Genomic DNA, 21,537 nt, shown 5'->3' with positions numbered 1-21,537 from the left:
ACATGCAAATTCTCTCCAGGGCAAGAATAAATGTTTCATTTCACCAGCTCTGGCCTGACTTTCACAAAACTTGTTACTCAGCCTATGAACTCCGTTTTAAAACCCTGCTGTCTGGGAGATCAGTGCACTAACCAAAAGAAATTCTGAAGTTCTAATGCCTCCACAGACCCAGCATAATTCTAATAAAATGTAGCAAAATGGGGAGGTGGGGCACAAGAAGGTCTAAAGTCCAAGATAGTTTTACCTCTACCTCACCATAGTACATAGTCCAGAATCTCTGTTTTCCCATTTGAACAATGAAGAGGATGGCCTAGATGATCCTAAGGGTGCTTTCAGCTCCTACATTCTGCAAGTCTATGAAAACAGGAAGACGCACATTCTCAAAGCTGTCAATTTCTTCCTGAGACAGCATCCCAATTCTTAATGGGTATTTCATATAAATTAATATTATTTCATACAATCACCACAATCCTGAGAGGCAATTTTTACTTGCAGATTAGCAAACTGAGGAATAGACTTGCCTACAATCATTAAGTAATTGAAATCCAAAAGGTCTGGCTTCAAAACTCTTTATATTCTACTTTACTTCCCCTTATATTCTACTTTACCTCTCCTAAAGAATTTCAAGTTGAATTAAGAAAACATACTGTAGTGTAACAAGAAGTAATGTTAAGAACTTACCACATATACCTAACACGACATACATTACTTTCCTTCATTCTTACAATCCTATGAGGTAAATACTGCTACTGTCATTTTACAGATAGGGAAACAGATAGGAATAATTTACTCCAACAGCTGGTGAGAGCTAGGATTTGAACCCAGCTCTGATTCCAAAGGTTCTTTCTTCAGTATCTTTTTAAAAAATTATTATGGGTACATAATAGTTGTATATATTTACATGATACATGTGATGTTTTGATATAGGCATACAATATATATTAATCAAATCAGAGTAACTGGGGCATCTATCACCCCAGAGTAATTGGGGTATCTTAAGAACTATTTACCTACCTGTGAATTGTTAGGGTTTAAGCTATTTATGCACTTGGCAATTTCCCTCCCAAAGCAGCTGCTTTGAGAGAGAAGGCTAAGGGTATACCAGGGCCTCAAGTCAAGCAGTCATTTATGACATAAGTCCATCTGTCTTCCTCATAGCTAGAATGCACGGGACATGTGGCAGGGCTTTGGAACTGCTTTCTTTTCCAAACTGCTTTCTGTTTCTAAATTCCCTCAGATCTAATCACTTAAAAGGTTTTAGGGAAGTACAACTATATCAATGTTTTATTTATATTTTTATATTTTGTATCTATATATTTTTATATATTATTTCTCTTACATATTATTAATATACTATATATCATAGGCATGGACTATCAAATACAAGAGGAACTTTAGTAATGGAGACCCAAAGAGAGAGTGGCTCAGAGGATGAGTAGTTTATAGAAAAGAGCCCCAGGGAAATGAAGTCATTTAACTCATGAACACACTGGGTAATGCTGAAGTCAGCTCTGCTTCTACTGGCCTGTGACCTTTGAATATACTCCATATATTCCCACCACCAAGTTTTTGCTCCCTTTTTCTCCTCCTTATATGGAATGCTCTGCCTCTCATTCCCTCTGTCTCAATCATCTTTTAAAAACTGGCTCAAGTCCCACTTCTTCCAGGAAGGATTTCCTGACCTTTCCTCTCCCTGTGAATCCCCAAGGCACTGAACTTGCTACAACATCATACATCCAGTCATTTCCTGTCTTATATGATTCCTTGTTATTTTTAAGACCTAAAATGTAAGCTTCTTGAGGACCAAAACCACGGCTTCTAATTACAACCAATATACTTCTGAATCTCAACTTAGCACAGAGCTTACTAAGTTCAAGAACATCCTAGAAAGTATTAGGAAGTACCCTGGAGACCATGTAATTTCACTCCCTGAGGAAAGAGGCCCTGAGAAGTAAATTGACTTGTCCTGATACACGGACCACATGGTTGTAAGACTCAGTTCACCTGGTCATGTATTGTATCCTTCATTATACCCGCAAGCCCTACTTACTGGAATAACAGTTTAACAGACCATACCTGGGGTTCAACAACAGAAAGGGCCTGGCTGAAGTGGGAAAAGAGGGAAGTAGAGGTAAAAGGGAAATATCTAGCTGACAGGATTTAGCCTGGGTGCTGTGCAATTTAGGCTGAGTACTCACCAGCTGGGGACCACTAGGAGGAAACAGTGTTCCTGAGGCAGGAATGTAGGAAAGAAATGGAGAAACCACACAGTCCCAGAGTCACCTGGAACTCAGTCAATCCCTCTTGGAAGTAACCACCACCTCCCTCTCATGGGCACAGCCCTTCACAAAGCCCATTCACAGTCACTGGCTCCTCACAACACACCCAGGAGCTAGACAGCATGGATCTCCATTTTATAGCTGACAAGACGGAGGTCAGGGAATTAAAAGAAATCTCTGTCAGTGGGAGGAATCTTGGGCTAGGAGTCAGAGGAAGAAGGATTCAGTGTTATCTTTGCTATTAATCTACTATGTGACCCTGGGAAAGTCACTTTCTCGAGTTTCAAGTCCTCAAACTGTACATAGGACAATGACCCATGCTCAGAGTGTAGATGAAGGTAGGTAATAAACCCCCTTTGTGGAGAATATAATGCCTGAAAGAAGTCATAAAGGATGAATAGCAGTTAGCCAGGCAGAGATGGGGAAGGGCATTCCAGAAAGAAACAGAATAAGCAAAGGCCAAGAGGAGTAAACACGTATGATCTTTCTCACAGCTTTCTACCTGCCCAGCACATCAACCAAATTTCATAAACTCTTACTAAGCATGTACTCTGAGCTTGACACTGGGGGAAGATACAATGAAGAAAATAAGTAAACTAAAGATCCTGATAATCTCATATGCCAAAGGCCACAAACCTCAGTCCCCCCTGGGACTACCGCTTTTGTAGCAAATTTTTTATGATGAGTAGAAGTATAAGTCTGGAGGAATGTGATGAAAATTTATGCCTGTACAAAAACTTGTACAAGAATGTTCACAGCAGCATTATTCATAACAGTCAAAAAGTGGAAACAACCCAAATGTCCCTAAACTGATGAATGGATAAAATGTGGTATATCCATATAATGAAATATTACTCAGCTTTAAAAAGAAATAAAGTCCTGGTCCATGCTACAACATGGATGAACCTTGAACACTTTATGTCAAGTGAAAGAAGCCAGTCACAAAAGGCCACATACTGTATGATTCCATTTATATGAAATGTCCAGAATAGGCAAATCCATACAGACAGAAAGTAGATGAGTGGTTGCCAGGGGTTGGGGAAAGGAAGAAATGAGGACTGACTGCAATGGGTATGGGGTTTCTTCTTGGAGTGATGAAAATGTACCAGAATTAGATATTTGTAATGGTGGTACAATCTTGTGACTATATTAAAAACCACTGAATTGTACATTTTAAGGTGGTGAACTGTATGGTATGTGAATTATACCTCAAGTTTTTTTAAAAAGTAAATGTAATTTACTGTATTAAGAAAATAAAGGAGAAAATACAACTAATGCAGAAAAAATATTTGCTGAAATCTGATCTCAATCATGATTAAATACTCTTAGCAAACTAGGATTACTTAATCTAATAAAAGCTAATTACCAAAAACCCGGAGCAAACATCATACTTATTGTGAAATGTCGAAAGCTTGTCCTCTGAGATTAAAAACAAGAGAAGGCTACTCCTTATCACCACCTGTATTCATTATAGTACTGAAGGTATTAGCCAGTACAATTAGGCAAGAAAATGAAGTAAAAGGAGGAGGATTAGAATTGGAATTTACAGATAATGTGCTCATGTACATGAACATAGAAAAGTCAAATAGGAGAAAAAAAATCTTCATGCTTTAGAGTAGGCAAAGATTTCAAAAATAGAACAGAAAGCATTAGAAAGGAATAAATGTGACTATATTAAAATTCTTTCTTTTCTTTTTGAGACAGAGTCTTGCTCTGTTGCTCGGGCTAGAGTGCCATGCATCAGCCTGTTCAAGTGATCCTCCTGCCTCAGCCTCCCAAGTAGCTGTGACTACAGGTGAGCACCACCATGCCCAGCTAATTTTTTCTATTTTTAGTAGAGACGGGGCTCACTCTGGGTCAGGATGGTCTCAAACTCCTGACCTCAAGCAATCCACCCACCTCGGCCTCCCAAAGTGCTAGGATTACAGGTATGAGCCACTGTGCCCGGCCAACTATATTAAAATTCTATCAGACATCACAACAAGCATCTATCTAAGATACCACTAAGAGCAGAGTAGAAGGTATTTGTAACATATATAACTGACAAAAGACTTACATCTAGATAAGAATTAACACAAGTCAACAAGAAATATTTTCAAAATGGGCAAATAAATTGAAAAGGCACTTCACAAAAAAGGATAACCAAAAGGCCAATTAACACATGAAAAGTTGCTCAAGCTCATTAGTCATCAGATACCACTCTGCACACACCAGATGGCTAAAATTAAAGACTGGTAATACTAAGTGGTGATAAAGAAGTAGAATGACTGGAATTCTTAAGGATGGTAGTAGGAATATAAATTGAAACAACCACTTTGAACTTTTGGTATTATCTACTGAAGTTTAACATGAGCGATGGCCGTGCCCAGTAATTTTACTATGTATATAAAACCTACAGGAATGTGTGTACACATGTATCAAGATGTAACAAAAGTGACCAGAAAACATTATTGATAATAGTCTATTACTGAAATCAACCCAATATTCAACAGTACAATGGAAAATATTCCTATAATGAGAATATTTATACAGCAATATTATACAGCAACGAAAATGAACTACAGCTGTACATAAAACCATGGATAAATCTTATGAACAATGTTGATCAAATGAAGGCTAACAAAAGAATATACATTGTGTGATTCTATATATGTCAAATTCAAAAACAGGCAAACTCATTTACAATGTTTATCTTTGGGAAAGAGAGAGATGTTAGTGCCTGGAAGGGAAAATACAGGGAGCTTTTGCGGGGCAGGTAATATCCTATTTCTTGGTCAAAGAAGTGACCACATAGATGTGGCTATGGTGGTAATTTACTGAGTTGTACATTTCTGAAGTATACAATGTTCTATGTTAAGATTTAAAAATTCAGTGTGGCCGGGCGCGGTGGCTCACGCCTGTAATCCTAGCACTCTGGGAGGCCGAGGTGGGCGGATCGTTTGAGCTCAGGAGTTCGAGACCAGCCTGAGCAAGAGCGAGACCCCATCTCTACTAAAAATAGAAAGAAATTATATGGACAGCTAAAAATATATATAGAAAAAATTAGCCGGGCATGGTGGCACATGCCTGTAGTCCCAGCTACTCGGGAGGCTGAGACAGGAGGATCGCTTGAGCTCAGGAGTTTGAGGTTGCTGTGAGCTAGGCTAACGCCACGGCACTCACTCTAGCCTGGGCAACAGAGTGAGACTCTGTCTCAAAAAAAAATAAATAAATAAATAAAAATTCAGTGGAAGAAACTATAAGAATCATGGTTCATGAGCTATATGTGATCTTACAGAGCATTTAGTCCAATTTAATTCATTTTATGGATTAGAAAGAAATTGAAGCCCAGAGAGGTTCAGTGAGTTGTCCAAGGTCACACAACAAATAAATGGGAATACTACAATAAGAACCAAAACTATTACAAAACATCTCTCCCTTAGAAAATCTTGAACACGGCCAAGTGCAGTGGCTCATGCCTGTAATCCTAGCACCCTGGGAGGCCAAGGCAGGAGGATTACTTGAGCTCTGGAGTTCGAGACCAGCCTGAACAAGAGTAAGACCCTGTCTCTACTAAAAAAAGAAAAATTATCCAGGCATCGGGGCATATTCCTGTAGTTCCAGCTACTCAGGAGGCTGAGGCAAGAGGATTGCTTGAACCCAAGAGTTTGAGGTTGCAGTGAGCTACGATGACGCCATTGCACTCTACACAGGGTGACAGAGCAAGATTCTATGTTCAAAAAAAAAAAAAAAATATTGAACACGTAGTCACCAAATCTCCTCCTAGTATATCATATGTATATCAATGTTTCCAATCCTTGTTGACAACAACCATATAAGCAAATTAGGAGGACATCAAAGGAAAAGGGGAAGAAAGGAAAAGAGGGAAATGGGAAAAGGTTAGAGTGTAAAAGAAATAAACAGTATCTGAGATTTAGTTTTAAGAGGCTAGGTTTATGTTTTTGGCCTCAGTTTCAAATGTATTATTTGTCCCAGAGGGCTAGGCCCATAACCAGAGCTTAGAATCCAGCTTCTGCCATTACAGAGAACTCTTAAGGACTTCCTGGGAAACCTGTCCTTGGGTCTGCTTAGTCTTACAGTGCACAAAATTATTTAATCTGGCCTTCTCATTAGCTCTGTCTAAACCAAAAGGAAAAGCGGCCTATATTTAGGGAGAGAAAGGGCCATTCTTTAATCCCATCTTAGAAGAACCCTATTAAGATTTGTCATTTTATAAATCTCCTAACAACTCTAAAGTTTTAATCACAGATTCCAAGAGAAAATAATGATTGCAAGCAATAATAAATAATGAATGACTACCACTAAAAGTACTGCCAATTCTTAAAAAGACTGCAGTTTATACAACACTTGTCACATCTTTGGTCTTATAATTCTTTCAGCAATTCTATGAGACAATTATTATTATATGCCCATATTACAGGTAACATAACTAGCTAAGAAAAGTAGAACAACTTACCAAAGGTCACAAAGTCAGGGAAGGGCAATGGTGATAACCTTAGTGCTCAAATTCCAGTATAGCTGCTTCTGTATGTGTTGTGCCTTCCTCACGTTGCAGACTAAGTGAATATGCCAGGGAGTGGTAGAATGAATGTTATTAAATGCAAATTTGTTTTAAAATAGGTTCACAGGCCCAGCCAGTTCTTTCTACTGAAAGCACTAGTCTGAACAACTCTAAGCTGGGAGACTTCAAACACTACATAGTATCTGTAGACCAAAAGAACACAGTCCAGAAGTCAAGAAACATTGGTTCAAATTCAGACTTCATGAATCGCAACTGTGCAGCATGTGACCTTGGGCAAGTCACTGACTCTGAGCCTAAGAGTGATGAACAGCAGAAAGATTCTTGGACTCACAGAGAGGTTCATCTCAGCTCTGCCGTTCCCTAGCTAGATGATCTTGGGTAAGTTAGTCACTGTGAACCTCAGTTTACTGTCTATAAAGTAAAATATTTATCTACCTGAAAGATAAACTGGTATACTTCACAAATATCAAAGTTCCTAATATAATGTGTGATACCTAACAGGCATTTAATAATAGTAGCTGGGTTACTGTTGTTATTATTTTATTATTACTATTTCGTTATTCCTATTTGTTATTACTATTACTATTTTTTATTACTGTTTTTACTATTTTGAGGATCAACTAAGTTAAAGAAAAGTATGTGCTTTGTAAACTAAAGAGATTTACCAATAGGAGTTATCATTAATATGAGAAACTATCAGAGCAATGTTTTTCGATGTACTCATTAAGACAGAGAAACTGCTTAAGGAGAGAAAGAGATAATAATCATCCTGATTTCATGTACCTAGATATCTCAGACTTGAGGAAATAAAGTGGGAAAAGCAGCTTACAACCTCTCCCATCCAAATTTTAACCCTATCTTGGCTGGCCCATTGGGCTTTCTGATAGCATGGGAAATGAGGCTGACACTGCAAAATCCCATGTTTCAGTATAGCCATCAAAGTTTTAGCACAAATCATTGGCCTTATTTTTTTTTAAATTATTTTTAAGCAGCACCTCTCATTGGCTCAGCTGAGCTAATCTGAGCTCAAGGCAGTAAAACATTCCAAACTTGGAGAGATAAACACTGACATAATCCAATGTTAAAATTAACTTTGCTAAACTCTTCCCAAGCTCAGAGAATTCCACTTTGGTTGTGAAAATGCAGCCAGCAAAAGATTTCAAACTAAATGCTGCAAGACTTCTTAGAATAAACTAAAGGCTCCAGATTCTAACCACAGATACCAGGCTTTCCCACATGAAATTCTGCAACTCAGCATCACCTATTATAAGCCCTCAATTACAGTTTTTTTTCCAATCATTCATGCATCCCCCAGGCATACACGGAGGCCATGCTGGAGGTCAGCATTAGGTAATGCCTAAAGACATTCTACCCACTGCCAGCTCAGATCTCAACCGCTACTGCAGCCCACAGAGAACTCTTCTTTCTCATCTCCCAAATCTCCCTAGAAACCCAAAACTACTCCTCTAGAAATTCTAACTCCAAAAGTCTGGGTAGAACCCAGGCATCCATATTTTTTAAAAGCACCATGAGTGAATCGTATATGTATGTAACAACTAAGAACAACTAAGAGAGATAGTATATTATGATGGAAAAGATAATTTAGGAAGACTTAGTTCTACACTTATCCCTGCCACTTTCCAACTGTGAGACCTTGGCAATTTACTTTTCTCTAAACCTTGACCTCCCCAATGGAAATGAGTTGTTGTAGGTATCAAATAAAATAAATGTGGTTTCCATTAAAAAAATTTTAGAAATCTCATATTTTTATTATGTTTTGCAGTTTAGAAAATGCTTTTACATCCACTATGCCAAATGACAAAAGCCTGCTCATGATATAAGGTGAATGGGAATTATGATTATTCCCACTTTACAGGTGAGGATGTTGGAATTAAAAGAAATTTAAAAAAATAAATCACAGAGTTAACAAATATCAGAGGCAGAATTCTATATAGGTTCTCTTAAGTCCAGTTCTAGACTGTAACTCTATGCAGCTGGTATAAATTCTCAAATCCTGTATGAAGGGCATACCACTTCAAAGACTGCCAACACTGCTGTGTATCCTGCTAGGACTAAGCTGAGTAGCTTGCTAGTTGAACAAAGACTCCAAATAAAAGGAAAAACCTCAAACTTATTTTATTTTGATGTACACATTAATTATAGCCATCAAAGGTCTTAAAGCAAAGGTGTAAAACCTATGCGCCTGGGGCAAATATAGAAAATCTATAACTAAAGGATAAAAGAGAGATTACTAGATCATTTTGCGAAAACTTCTTATAACTGTTTTCTACTTCTATGCTTTCAACCTATAGAGATGCAGCTTTGATCTTGAGGCTATAAGATTTATTTTCAGATCAGATATTTAGCCTAGGGTTACTCAGCTAGGATTTCTAAAAGAACCTCTGAGTCTACAGCTCTATCACTGATTTTAAAATACTTTACAGTGACCTAGTTTCTTTTCACCTTTATAGACAAGCCTGATCCAACCATATCTTTGCAATATCTCATTTATGTGATTATAGGATTTCAAAGCTAAAAGAAACTGTACATGTCCACTGCTCTTACTCTCATTTTTTAGATGAAGGTCCTGAAATCTACAAAGAAGTAATTGACCCAAATCAGGCAGCCAATTTATGGGAGAACCAAGATACATCAGCACATAAGACTGTCCCTTCAGTTCCCAATTATGTCCAAAGGTTCTGCTTCCATTTGCTGCTTCAGGCAGGAATCTTCCTTTTCAAAAAACAGCTTTACTGAAATGCAATTTACATATCATACAATTCACCCATAAAGTACACAATACAATGGCTTTTAGTATATTCACAGAGCTTGGCAAACATCACATTTTTATCACTCCAAAAAGAAATCCTGCCCCTCTTGGCCATCATCCCCTAGTCCCAATTGCCTCACCCCCTCTGCAGCCCTAGGCAACTACTCTACTTTTTGTCTATGGATTTGCCTATTCTGGACATTTCCTATAAATGGAATCATGTAATATGTGACCTTTGTGACTTGCTTCTTTCACTTAACATAGTGTTTTCAAGGTTCACCCATGTTGTAACATGGAACAGAACTTCATTTCTTTTTGTTACCAAATAATATTTCATTCCACATTTTATTTATCCATTCATCAGTTGATGGTATATTTGGGTTGTTTCCACTTTTTGGCTATTATGAGTAATGCTGCTATAAATATTCATGTACAAATTTTTGTGTAGATGTATGTTTTTATTTCTCTTTGGTGGAACTGCTAGGTCATATGGTAACTCTATGTTTAACCTTTTGAGGAACTGCCAGACTGTTGTCCACAGAAGCTGCACCATTTTACATTCCCACCAGCAATTATGAGGGTTGCAATTCTTCCACATCCTCACCAACGCTTGTTATTATCTGTCTTTTTTATTATAGCCATCCTAGTGGGTGTGAAGTGGTATCTCACTGTGGTTTTGATTTGTATTTCCCTGATGGCTAATGATTTTGAGCATCTTTTCATGTGTTTATTGGCCATTTGCATATCTTCTCTGAGGAGATGTCTATACAGATTCTTTGCCCATTTTTAAATTATTTGTCTTTGAGTTACTGAGTTGTAATAGTTCTTTATCTATTTTAGATACAAGTCCTTTGTCAGATACAAGTTGGGAAATTTTTCTCCTTTCTGTGGGTTACTTTTTTTACTTTCTTGATGATGTCCTTTGAAACACAAAAGTTTTTAATTTTGATGATGCCTATTAGGCAAGCATCTTATTATCTTTCCTAGTTTGAGTCAGCAAGAACAATTTAAACTTTTTAATTTAAAAAGTCCTTTCACTACATGAACTTGGGCTGAAAGCCTACTTTTATATATAGAGATCAAGAACATTGGCTGATAAGGTATAATATTAATAATAAATACAAACCTAAATTGAGGGATAAACAAAGTGGCTATACAGGTGAGAGAAGGTTTCAGGGCAGGGTAACACTGCCTAGATCACAGCCCCTGTACCTAGGAAGTTGGCAGCTACTATATAAATGAATCAGCTAGGAAATAAAAGTTAAGCACCTTACTCGTATCTCTTCTATCCAGACCCCATAAAGCCCACAATGAAGGTGAAGTAGAAGTGATAAACACACATAAAGATACAAGCCCAAAATACTCATTAAAAGTCCTCAGCAGTTCTAACTTCAGTGATGCAACAAATATTTACCATATATAAGATGTGCCTATTAGATACCTCAAATGCAACACGTCTGAAGTCTTCATCTTCCTCGCTCTCCAACCACCAACCTCCTAATTTGTTACTTCTTCCTGTGTTCCCTATTTGGTTAATAATACTACCATCTACCATCTCCCCTGATCTGTAGTAATGTAGCTGTGTTAGTCTGTTTTGCATTGCTATAAAGGAAATACTTGAGACTGGGTAATTTATAAAGAAGAGAGGTTTATTTGGCTCATGGTTCTGCAGACTGTACAAGCATGGTGCCAGCATCTGCTTCTGGCGAATCCAGATGGAAGGCAAAGGGGGAGCAGGTGTCCCACATGGCAATAGAAGGAGCAAGAGGGGGAGGAGGAAGGGCCAGGCTCTTTTAACCAACCAGCTCTCACAGGAACTAACAGAGAGAACTCACTCATACCGGGGGGGGGGGGGGGGGGGGGGGGTGGCCGGGTACCAAGCCAGTCATGAAGGATTTGTCCCCATGACCCAAACACCTCCCACCAGGTACCACATCCAACACTAGGATCAAATCTCAACATGAGATTTGGAGGGGCCAAATATCCAAACCCCAAACCATGTCAGTAGTTACATATTTTTTTTCTTTTTTTAGAGACAGAGTCTGACTCTGCTGCCCAGGCTGGAGTGCAGTGGCCCAATGATAGCTCACTGCAGCCTCGAATTCCTGGGCTCAAGCAATGTTCCCACCTAAGCCTCCCAAAGCACTGGAATTACAGGTAAGAGCCACCACACTGGGCCTTGTAGTTATATTTTTCTACAATGTGAGATATTTTCTGCAATTCACCACTGTGCTTGTTGTATTTGCCCTACTGTTTCAGAATCTCAATTCTGATTTTATCATGTAGTCTACTAGCTATGTCTCCCAGTCTCTATTCATCAACAAAGGAGTAAAGAGAAAGAAAACTCACATTTGAGTACCTTCTGTATGGAAGGAACTGTACTGGGAACTTTGCATATAATCTCCACAACCACCCTTTGAAATATCTCAGTTTTAAAGATAGGAAACTAAGGGTAAAGGAATTAACTGACATGCTTAAGGTCACTAGGCTGGTAAGTGGTGAACCAGGTCTATCTGAATCAGAAGCTCATGACAACTATTTACAGACAGAAAGCCCATTTCTTCAGCACACTATAGAAACAGGAACTTGCAAGCACACAGAGCTTTCAGATCAACCGCCACTCAAATTAACATTTTTGGTGTCAAACAAAAGTCACCTATCCATGTGGACACCAAAACCTCTACTTCACTACCTTGTCCATAAGGATCTCAGTGACTTTTTTCAGATGCACTGTTAAAATCCTGATTACTGTTCTAGAAGTTTTATCAATAAAAAGGAAATGAGGTTGCCCCGTATGACTTATTCATAATGAACTCATGCTGAGTCCTAGTTATTTCTGTTTCCTTTTCTCAGTCATTACTTGCCATTCTTACTGATATATAATCCCCAAATCTGGGTGTGGGACCAGGAAGTCTGAATAAATAAGAAGCAATCAAGATTTTGGAAAGAAGATATCCCAAATGAAACTAATTTAGAAAAAAAAATTTATAAATAAAGATAATTCAATATTGCCTATATTTTATGATTTCATAAACAGTTTAAGAGAACTTAAGTAAATAAATGAATGGCTTCAGATTGTCCCAAATCTGAGACAATAATTCTAAAAGAATTATTATTCTCTTAGAATTTTGCTCAGATATACTTAATAAATTGCAAAAATGGGTCTATTTTCCATTTGGCTTCAGCCACTTTAGGAGGAAAAGACAAGGGAAATATTTAACAAGAGAAGTCATTTAAAAAATTAAGACAAGGAAGTACAGATCTTTTATCTAGATTACCAATAAAATGTTTAAAATGTTTTGCATACAAATGAGAAAGAAATGAAATACTGTACTTTTATCTCCAGGTAAGATGGATCGGTAAAATCGGTCCTTCTTTTTCTTCTCTTCTGGGTTTGGAGGCAGAGGTTTGGAACCGTGGTTGAGGGTTCCAGCATCTTTGCTGCCAGCTCCAATCATAGTGCTGGTGTTTCTCATCGGAGGGGCTGGGGGTTTGTCTTGAATGTCTAGGCCGTTATTTGACATTGTCAGCACCACCAGCAACTACTGGAATCAGAAAGAACATAATAATTCTTTTATTATTTTTGAGCAAAAGGAAATACATGTTAAAAAGATTTAAAGAATACAAATTATAGAGCCCTTCCTTCAGGGCCCAACTCGAGATCTTCCACTGCACGCCATGAATATTGCTAGCCTATTCAATCAACAGTACTCACTGATGCAAATGCCTACTCTGTGCCAAGCACTGCTGAAAAGTCACAAGGATCTTGCTTTTCTCTGTATTCCTATATCTGAGACATTGAAGAGCACAGAAAATCCCCATGATGTAGCTGAAAGCAGATATTCGGCCCAGCAAAAACTGTGAATCCCAGTACCACTTAATAACTTTAGAGAAATTCCTTAACCACTTGAGTTTCATTTATTCATCTATATGAAGATTAAATGAAACTGTTAACAGCATTCCACATAGCAGGTAAGTTACACTTTCCCTCTCTGGAATGGACCATATATCAAGGGTTGGCAAAGCTGCTGTTTTTGTAAATAGTTTTATTAGAACACAGCCACATCATTCATTTATGAATTGCCTATGAATTTTTTTCACCTGCCACTAGCAGAGTTGAATAGTTGCAACAGAGAATGTATGCCCGCCCACAAACCTAAAATATTTGCCATCTGGTCCTTTACAGGAAAAGTTTTCTGATCCCCGAAACTATATCATCTCTCTAGTATCTCCCTCCTCTAAAATCCTACCTTGTTCTAAATATATGTTGGTCAATGCAGTAATCATCCTGTCTTACATGGTGTTGGATATATTGGCAATCTCCAGTGCTTCTGAGAAATAGAAGGAATAAAATCTAAAAGAAAGGGGGGAAAATCCCTATCACATGCTACCAATAGTTTTAATGAAGATATGCATTATTACCTTAAAATAAGTAAGTGTCCTTGACAATAGATAGACATGAATATATCCAGAGTTAAAAATGTTTCTCATTCTTCCATGCTACTGTAGAAATTATATCTTTAACCATGACTATTTAGAATATAAACTCCCTAGAGTTAAACATAACGGTGCTTTACAGACTAGCGGCTTCAAAAAATCAGCATAATAATGACCAAAAGCTTTTGGAAATATAGGTGGTCCTGGCTTGACCACCCCCCTGCCCAAATAAACTGATTTAGTGTGGCTGAGTTAGAGCCAAAATTCTATATTTTGAAAATTAGTGATTCCAATGCCAGCCAGATTTGAATACCACTGCTTTAGACATCAATTACTTAAAGTGGTTTGAACAAAATCTATAGGAGGTCTTTCTGATATTTTCTAATAAATGAAAAACGTACTGATCCCTTTTATACAGTTTCCTCCTCAATCCTTTCTCCAGGGGCCATCTGTGACCTTAAAACACATCACTATTCTACTTTTAAAACCCTTCACTGACATCCCAGAATAAAAGCTAAAGTTCCTCAGCTTGCTTTCAGAGGCCCTCTGTTATTTGACCTAGCCCATCCATCAGCCTCATTTCCCACCACTACCGCTCTGGCTAATTCGCCGTACACTCTAGCCACACCCAACTTCTTCAAATTCTAATACACCGTAGCTTTCACACTCTCATTCCTTTACGCATGCTGTTCCCTCTGCCTAAAATGCCAATTTCCCTATGCTCAAACTGTGAATTCACTTATCCTTCAAGGCTTAATTCAATTGTTACTTCTTCCATGAACATATTTGGAAATGGGTTCTTACCTCCAAGAATTTAGGTGGACCCCCCTCCCCGCCCCCCGTCGCCATGCTCCCAAGGCAATGGGTATATTTCTAGGTTATCATGTTTATTTTTATTATTATAATTGTTTACAGGTATGTCTTCCCTGGGATGCAGAATGTTCCTCAAATATTGGGCCCAATTTTGTCATCTTTGCAATCCAACAGTGGCTTGTATGCTATCTAATTCACAGTGAACTCAATAAATATTTTAATTAATTAAATTTTGTATAGGGATGTGTATCTTGTCATCAAGAAGTTTAGTACAGATGAAATTCAAGGTCCTTCACAATCTGACATTGACCACCCTTACGAACTAAGTCACCACACCTAGACAGCCTATATTCAAACTATGCCTCAGAAATCTCTGTTCCTCTGAACTAGCAAAGTATTCTTTCTTACACACACACACATTCACACGCACACCCCCCACCATACTTTCTGTCAATTATTTTTCCCTTCTCTGACTGATAAACATCTTCCTCATCCATTAAGGCCAAGCTCAAATCCCATTTCTTTGTATAATTAATTCATCCTGACCCACCTTTGGCAAATAACTGCTTCCTTCTCTTTTGGAAGAAAAGAAATCAAGCAAGCAAGGACAATCTTGTTCATTTAAATTAATTCTGTGGGTGATGTGTTTTTTATCCATTTCTTCCAGTTTCATTTCCCAGATTTGCCTTTCTTTTCCCTCCCAGCTGCAACCCAAGTCCCTCAGCTCCCCAAAGAGAGCTTTTACTGTGTCAGTTCTCAAATGTACCTTCACACTCCCTGCTGCCAGTTCCAAAATTACACTCCCTACAGCCACCTGATACCCTAACCAAGCCCTTCCTTGCCTCTCAGGACCTTCACCAACAGCTTCTTTGAATGTAACTAAGTTTCAGGCCCACAACCCAGGATTATGCCAAGAAAGGCTTCACCAAACTTCCCAATATAAGCTTTTCTTCCTTTCTCAGTCCTTTTACTATGTTTGGAGAATTCTCAGTGGTAGATATTCACATTCAAAGAGATTCCATATTACTTAAAACTTAAAATCTGTTGTTTGAATCTAATATTTGAATCCTTTTTACCACCTTCCAGCCTAGGTCATCCAGCCTATGCTTGAAAACCTTCAATGATAGGAAATCTATAATCTCCAAAGATAGCCTATTCTACCTTGGGTCACCTCATTTAATGAGTTCTCATCTATATTAAGCTCTATCTATTTTATACTGCATTGCAATAATTTGTTTACACATTTGGCCCCCCCCCTTAACCCTTCCCCTGCTAGACTTAGACTATGAACACCTCAAGAACAAAGTTCATGTCTTATGTATTTCTCAATCCCCAACACTAGGCCTGGCACAGAATAGGTAATCAATAAAGATTTTTGAACAAACAAACAATAAATGAACAAATAAAAGAACAAATGAGTAAACAAGGAAAAAAATTACTTCCATCTGTTAGTGCTAAATTCTATCTCTTAGAGCTATTTAGAAAAGTCCATTACCTCTTTCCCAGACTGCACTTTAGATACTTGAAATAATCTTGCAAGAACACCCCCCCAAAATCTCATAATGCTAAACATTTTCAGTACTTTCAACTATATTCACAGCACACAATTTTGTGCTTTCTTGATCAAGCCCTTCAGAGCTCACTTAGACTGAGGGTTTCTATCCTACTTTCCAAGCAGCCCTCCAACCCATAGGCCCTTCACAAGTCTTTCTTCTCTTTACACTCATTGATCCCCTCACTGGTCATTTTGTCCGTCTTTACTCAGCACAATAGTTAGCACATTTTAAAACCTACGTCATTTTAAACTTTGTAGGAAAATAGGTCCAAAACATTAATCCTAAAAAGAGGAAGAAGAAACACAATTGGATAAGGAGAGGAAACACATCTTAATCTTCAAACAGTCTCTGGGCCGGGCGCGGTGGCTCAAGCAGGTAATCCTAGCACTCTGGGAGGCCGAGGCGGGCGGATTGAGCTCAGGAGTTCGAGATCAGCCTGAGCAAGAGCGAGACCCCGTCTCTACCAAAAATAGAAAGAAATTATATGGACAGCTAAAATATATGTAGAAAAATTAGCCGGGCATGGTGGCACATGCCTGTAGTCCCAGCTACTCGGGAGGCTGAGGCAGAAGGATTGCTTGAGCCCAGGAGTTTGAGGTTGCTTTGAGCTAGGCTGACGCCACGGCACTCTAGCTTGGGCACCAGAGTGAGACCCTGTCTCAAAAAAAAAAAAAAAAAAAAAAACAAAACAAAACCAGTCTCTGCAGGCCAAAGGTTCAGGAGGATGAGAAACCAATGCCTTCTGACATGCTGCAATATAAGGCTAGGCTTGAGGCCAACATTCACTCAGATGGCACCCTTCTATCCATTCTGGACAAAAAATAAATACAACTGACAGAGAGAAAGATAGACTGAACACATTTTATCAAGGTACCAGAGGCTCAGGGAGCCTAATAATTTATGGGCAACTAATTATACTGAAGTATTAATTATGAATCAACTGAATGGCTGTATAATAAATGCAGGATGACTGTGAGGTTTCAAAAGGGTCACTAATAGGGTGATAATTTAAAAGATGACTGGAGTTAAGGTCAGGAGACCTGAGTTTAAGGATTGGCTCTGCTCTTTATTAGGTATGGTCCTTACAGAAGTCCCTTCGCCTATTTGGTGCTGCAATACAATGTTTCCCACTGTGCAGTCTCTAGACTTAACACTGGCCAAGAAGCAACCAAGGAGGAAAGGTAGTTTGTGTCTCTGTTGGAGCATGCTATAAAAAGTGTAAAGATACAGTGCTAGAGTAGAAAGAAGGGAAAGAAAACACTTTTCAAGTAGCCACTGTATGTAAGATATTTCACATACTGAATAAAAGTGGACAGAGATTCAAAAAAGGAATGTGCTCACCAACAACTACCTATTTCTACTTTATTACCCTGGATTCCATAGCCACTGGTACACAACAGAACCAAGTTAACCTAACATTTTAAGATACACATAACATCAAAGCTAGAGGCAACCCTACAGGTCATCTAATCTGACCTGCACGTATTACAGGTAGGAATATTGAAGTCTAAAGTGCAAGAGGAAATTGCCTAAGATCACATGGGAATTTATAGGTAGAGTAGGGATAAAACCCTCTTTAAACTGATAAAAATTTTACTCATCCTTCATGGTAAAACTCAAACCTTATCTTTAAACTCTCTGCCAAAGGATTTTCCAACTGAACTGTTCTTGAGGTAATTCTAGACCCTTTGTACCTTTTCTGACCTGAATTTTGCTATTTTTGGTTTATGTTCTGGTCGGTCAAATCTAGCCAATGGCAAATATAAAAATATATAAGCCCATTTGAGCTGGACTTGATTAACATTTACTAAATGTCTACTGTGGGCTAAATATCAGAAAAGATAAATGAATTTCTGCTCTTCAAATTAAAAAAAATAACATAAACACAGGGTACATAATTAAACACACATGAAAGTTACGTACACCTTTTGCTGCAGTTGCAGGTCCTTCATTGAAGTACAGTTCAAATCAATAAATTTACTGAAATACATGTAAGGTGCTATGCTAGAAACCAGGAATAAATAGCTAATAGATAGATAGATAAATGGATAAGATATGACCCGACCCTGGAGGCTCTCATAGTCTAGTAAGCAAGAGGCAGAACCTAGAAAACCACAACTGTGAATAGTTCTGTAGAACAGTACAAACAGCAAAATGTCCAAACACACAGGCATGATAGACTAAACTGAATTGAAGTGATCTGCGAAGTTTCACAAAATAGGTGCTTTAAGAGTAGTGGCTTAAAGAATAAATAGGTCAGACTAGTGGTCTTTTACTCTAGAGTAGTAGAATCCCCTGTGAGCTTTTTTTAAAGTTCACCAGTGCTGAAGTTTTATACCAGTGCTGAAGTACTTAGGAGGAAGTGTACTAAAATCTGCAATGTACTTTGAAATGCATTTAAAAAAATAAGATAGATTAATGAACATAGGGATGTGATATTATATGCATGTCAATATATAATGGATGTGATAAAGTTAGTATATGAAAATGTTAATGGTAGAAGAATCTAAGTGGTAGGTCCACAGATATTCACTATAAAATTCTTTCAATGTCTGAAATTTTTCCTAATAAAATATCAAGGCAGAAAACACAAATGCTTAAGCTCTACTCCCAGAGTCTCCGATTTAATTGATCTGGGATAGGTCCAAGCACTGGCATGTATATAGTACCTGACCCAAAGAAAACAGACAATAAATGAATGAATAACTTTGATGGAGAAAGATGATGGCAAATACAACCACAGAATACCATAAACGTGAAGTACAGTGTGGCGAAATGTAACATAAAGTGGAAGACTGAAAAAGTGGGACACTGCAGATCACAGCAGGCCTTTTATAGTCTGCACCACATACAGCGCTAGTCAGGAACAATGGTTCCTTCTATGCAGTTCTAGAGCTGGGCAATAAATGCCCCATGTTAAAAATAAAAGGCTGTGGTTAAAAAACGAGGCTGTGGAGAGATGGCAATGAGAAAAGAGGTGTTGCCTGTAGGAAGATACCAGCTGGTATCCATCTGCATGGAGAAGTCTGTGATGCCTTGAGCTTACACAGTGGGACTTTGAGGTTCAGAGAGTCCATTAAACCGCCTAACAGAGTTGCTGAAATTCTAAGAAACAGTTTCCCTGGAAAATTTCCAGGACTAACCATCTTTACAAATAGGATTTCGGCCGTCATTTGGGGCTGATAGTTTAATAATCACTTATATTAGATTGCACTTTGGAGTTTACAGAAAACTTGGAAATCTATTTAGTAGATATCATTTTTCTCATTCATTAATGTAAATATTTATTTATCACCTACTGTTTGACAGGCTATGCTAAGTGCTGGGAATAAAACAGTGAGCAAATCAGAAGATGTAAAGTTTCAGAGATGCTGCCAGTTACTGAGGGTCACAGAGCTAGTGGGCAGCAGAGGCAGGGACCTGAAATTATGTCTGTGTGGTGAGAGAACCACTACACCACACTTCACTGTTGACTCCAGAGGCAAAAGAATAGACTAGATAACCTCTAATATTACCTCTAGACAACCCCTCTGGCCATTATTTAAAATGAAGGAGGTAATGGAAGAAGGAATAAAACCTATTCCATACACTAATCACATTTCTTAGTTCAAGCAACCCAGAGCAGCTGCAACTGGCATGACCAACAATCCATCGGGGACTGGGGAGTACTGTATGCCCTTGACGCCTGGTTATGAGAATTTGATCTTTAATTAAATCGTGCCAAGAGGTTTTCTTTGGCAGGAGACTGGAATGCTGCAGTCTTAAATTTGCTGAGGGATGTCCTTTTAACACGTCAAAGACACTCCTACTATGCAGCCTCCAGCCACATGCTCTGGTTTAGCAACAAGAAAGCAACTGCTGCAGTAGAAAGTAGGAAAACTTGGCTGTTTCTGGGCTGTTAGAAAAGCTACTTTTAATTTCTGATCCTCGGTTTCTTATCTACTTTACAGAGTTATGAGAATTAAAAAGCATATATGAAAGCACCTAGCATGCTGCCTGGCACAAAACAGACGTCCAATAAATATTTGTTCCTTTCTCCTACCTATCTTTCTAGTTTCCTCTCTACTTTTCCCTAGTCATTCCAGCTTAATATGCTTTCATGCTCTTAACTTTGCTCAGGCTGTTTTCTCTGCCTGAAATGTCTCAACTTGTCTGCCAAGCAAAGTCCTACTCATTCTTCAAGGCCCAACTTGACTCACTTCCTCTATGAAACCTTCACAGAAGCCCCCCTACCTCCACTTTTCCCTGAAATTTAATAGCATTTTATACACGAAGTATAAATGTATATATGTATATGTAGCAATTTCCAAATTTCATATCAACCATAATGCATGCTTGTTGTCCTCACCAGGCCATGAATACCTCAAGGGAAAAAACTGAGTCTGTTTAATCTCTATATCCCCAGCACTGACCCAGCACAGACCAGACCTGGTACACAACAGGTAATTAGCAAAGGTCCACTGACTAAGGCAGTCTGGTTTAGCAGAAAAAACATACGAACTAGAAGGATCCTGAAGAATCAGCCACTTTCAAACTTTTATTTTATGGGATCCTGAAACCTATAGGGGTATGCAATCTGCCTAAGATCACTAAATGAAATAATAATAAAGACATGACTAGCCTCTGATTATTCTGTTTTTCTTAAAAACATGTTTTTTACATTAATTATAATCTGAGACAGAATGAACAAGGGGCTGCACCTAGTAGGTTTCCTACAATTAGAGAGGTATGAGAGGCTGCAAAGTGGAGTAGAAAGGGCACAGGGATTTGGAATGAGAGACTTAAGTTCTCTGACTGGCCCAGTACCTCCAACCACCCCTCCACGCACACCTACACATCTCCCTCACTCCTACCACCCAGTTACTAGAGTTACTTGCAGAAACCAGTACTTATAGGTTTTATAATCCTCTCTGTAGCATCTTGGGAAATTCCTGACCTGTAGCCCCGGTTGAGTTAATCCCCACAGTTAAAGTAAACATTCAAATTTCAGCTTCAAACCTCCAGAACTCCCATTGGATGATCTGCACTGAGAAAACCTGAGGCCCTTACAATCTGAGAGATGGAAGTAACCACAAAGGCCACCTAGTTCAACCTCCCAGGAAACACTGAAACCTACTGTACTGTCTCCTATATGGTTGACCTTTCAGCCAATCTCAGCTT

At 38.5% G+C, this 21,537-nt stretch overlaps 1 protein-coding gene across 11 annotated transcripts in view; it reads right to left on the bottom strand.

The window, feature by feature from the left end:
• Positions 1-21,537, bottom strand: part of PAK1 (p21 (RAC1) activated kinase 1) — a 109,552-nt gene that overhangs the window by 60,840 nt on the left and 27,175 nt on the right. For 6 of the 11 annotated variants that reach the window (XM_069469207.1, XM_069469206.1, XM_069469211.1 and 3 more), the window contains exon 2: positions 12,906-13,116. The exons of 1 other annotated variant lie outside the window; for it this stretch is intronic. In XM_069469207.1, coding sequence (XP_069325308.1) covers positions 12,906-13,095 — 190 coding nt within the window. In that variant the 5' untranslated portion in view covers positions 13,096-13,116. Of the gene's footprint in view, positions 1-12,905; positions 13,119-21,537 lie in introns of those variants that run through there. 4 more of the 11 variants (XM_069469205.1, XM_069469209.1, XM_069469212.1 and 1 more) reach the window with 2 other exon arrangements.

Source organism: Eulemur rufifrons, chromosome 6 (assembly GCF_041146395.1).
Source record: "Eulemur rufifrons isolate Redbay chromosome 6, OSU_ERuf_1, whole genome shotgun sequence".
Taxonomy (NCBI): Eukaryota; Metazoa; Chordata; class Mammalia; order Primates; family Lemuridae; genus Eulemur; species Eulemur rufifrons.
Note: the sequence above shows the minus strand (reverse complement) of the source record. Positions and strands in the feature narration are given on the sequence as shown.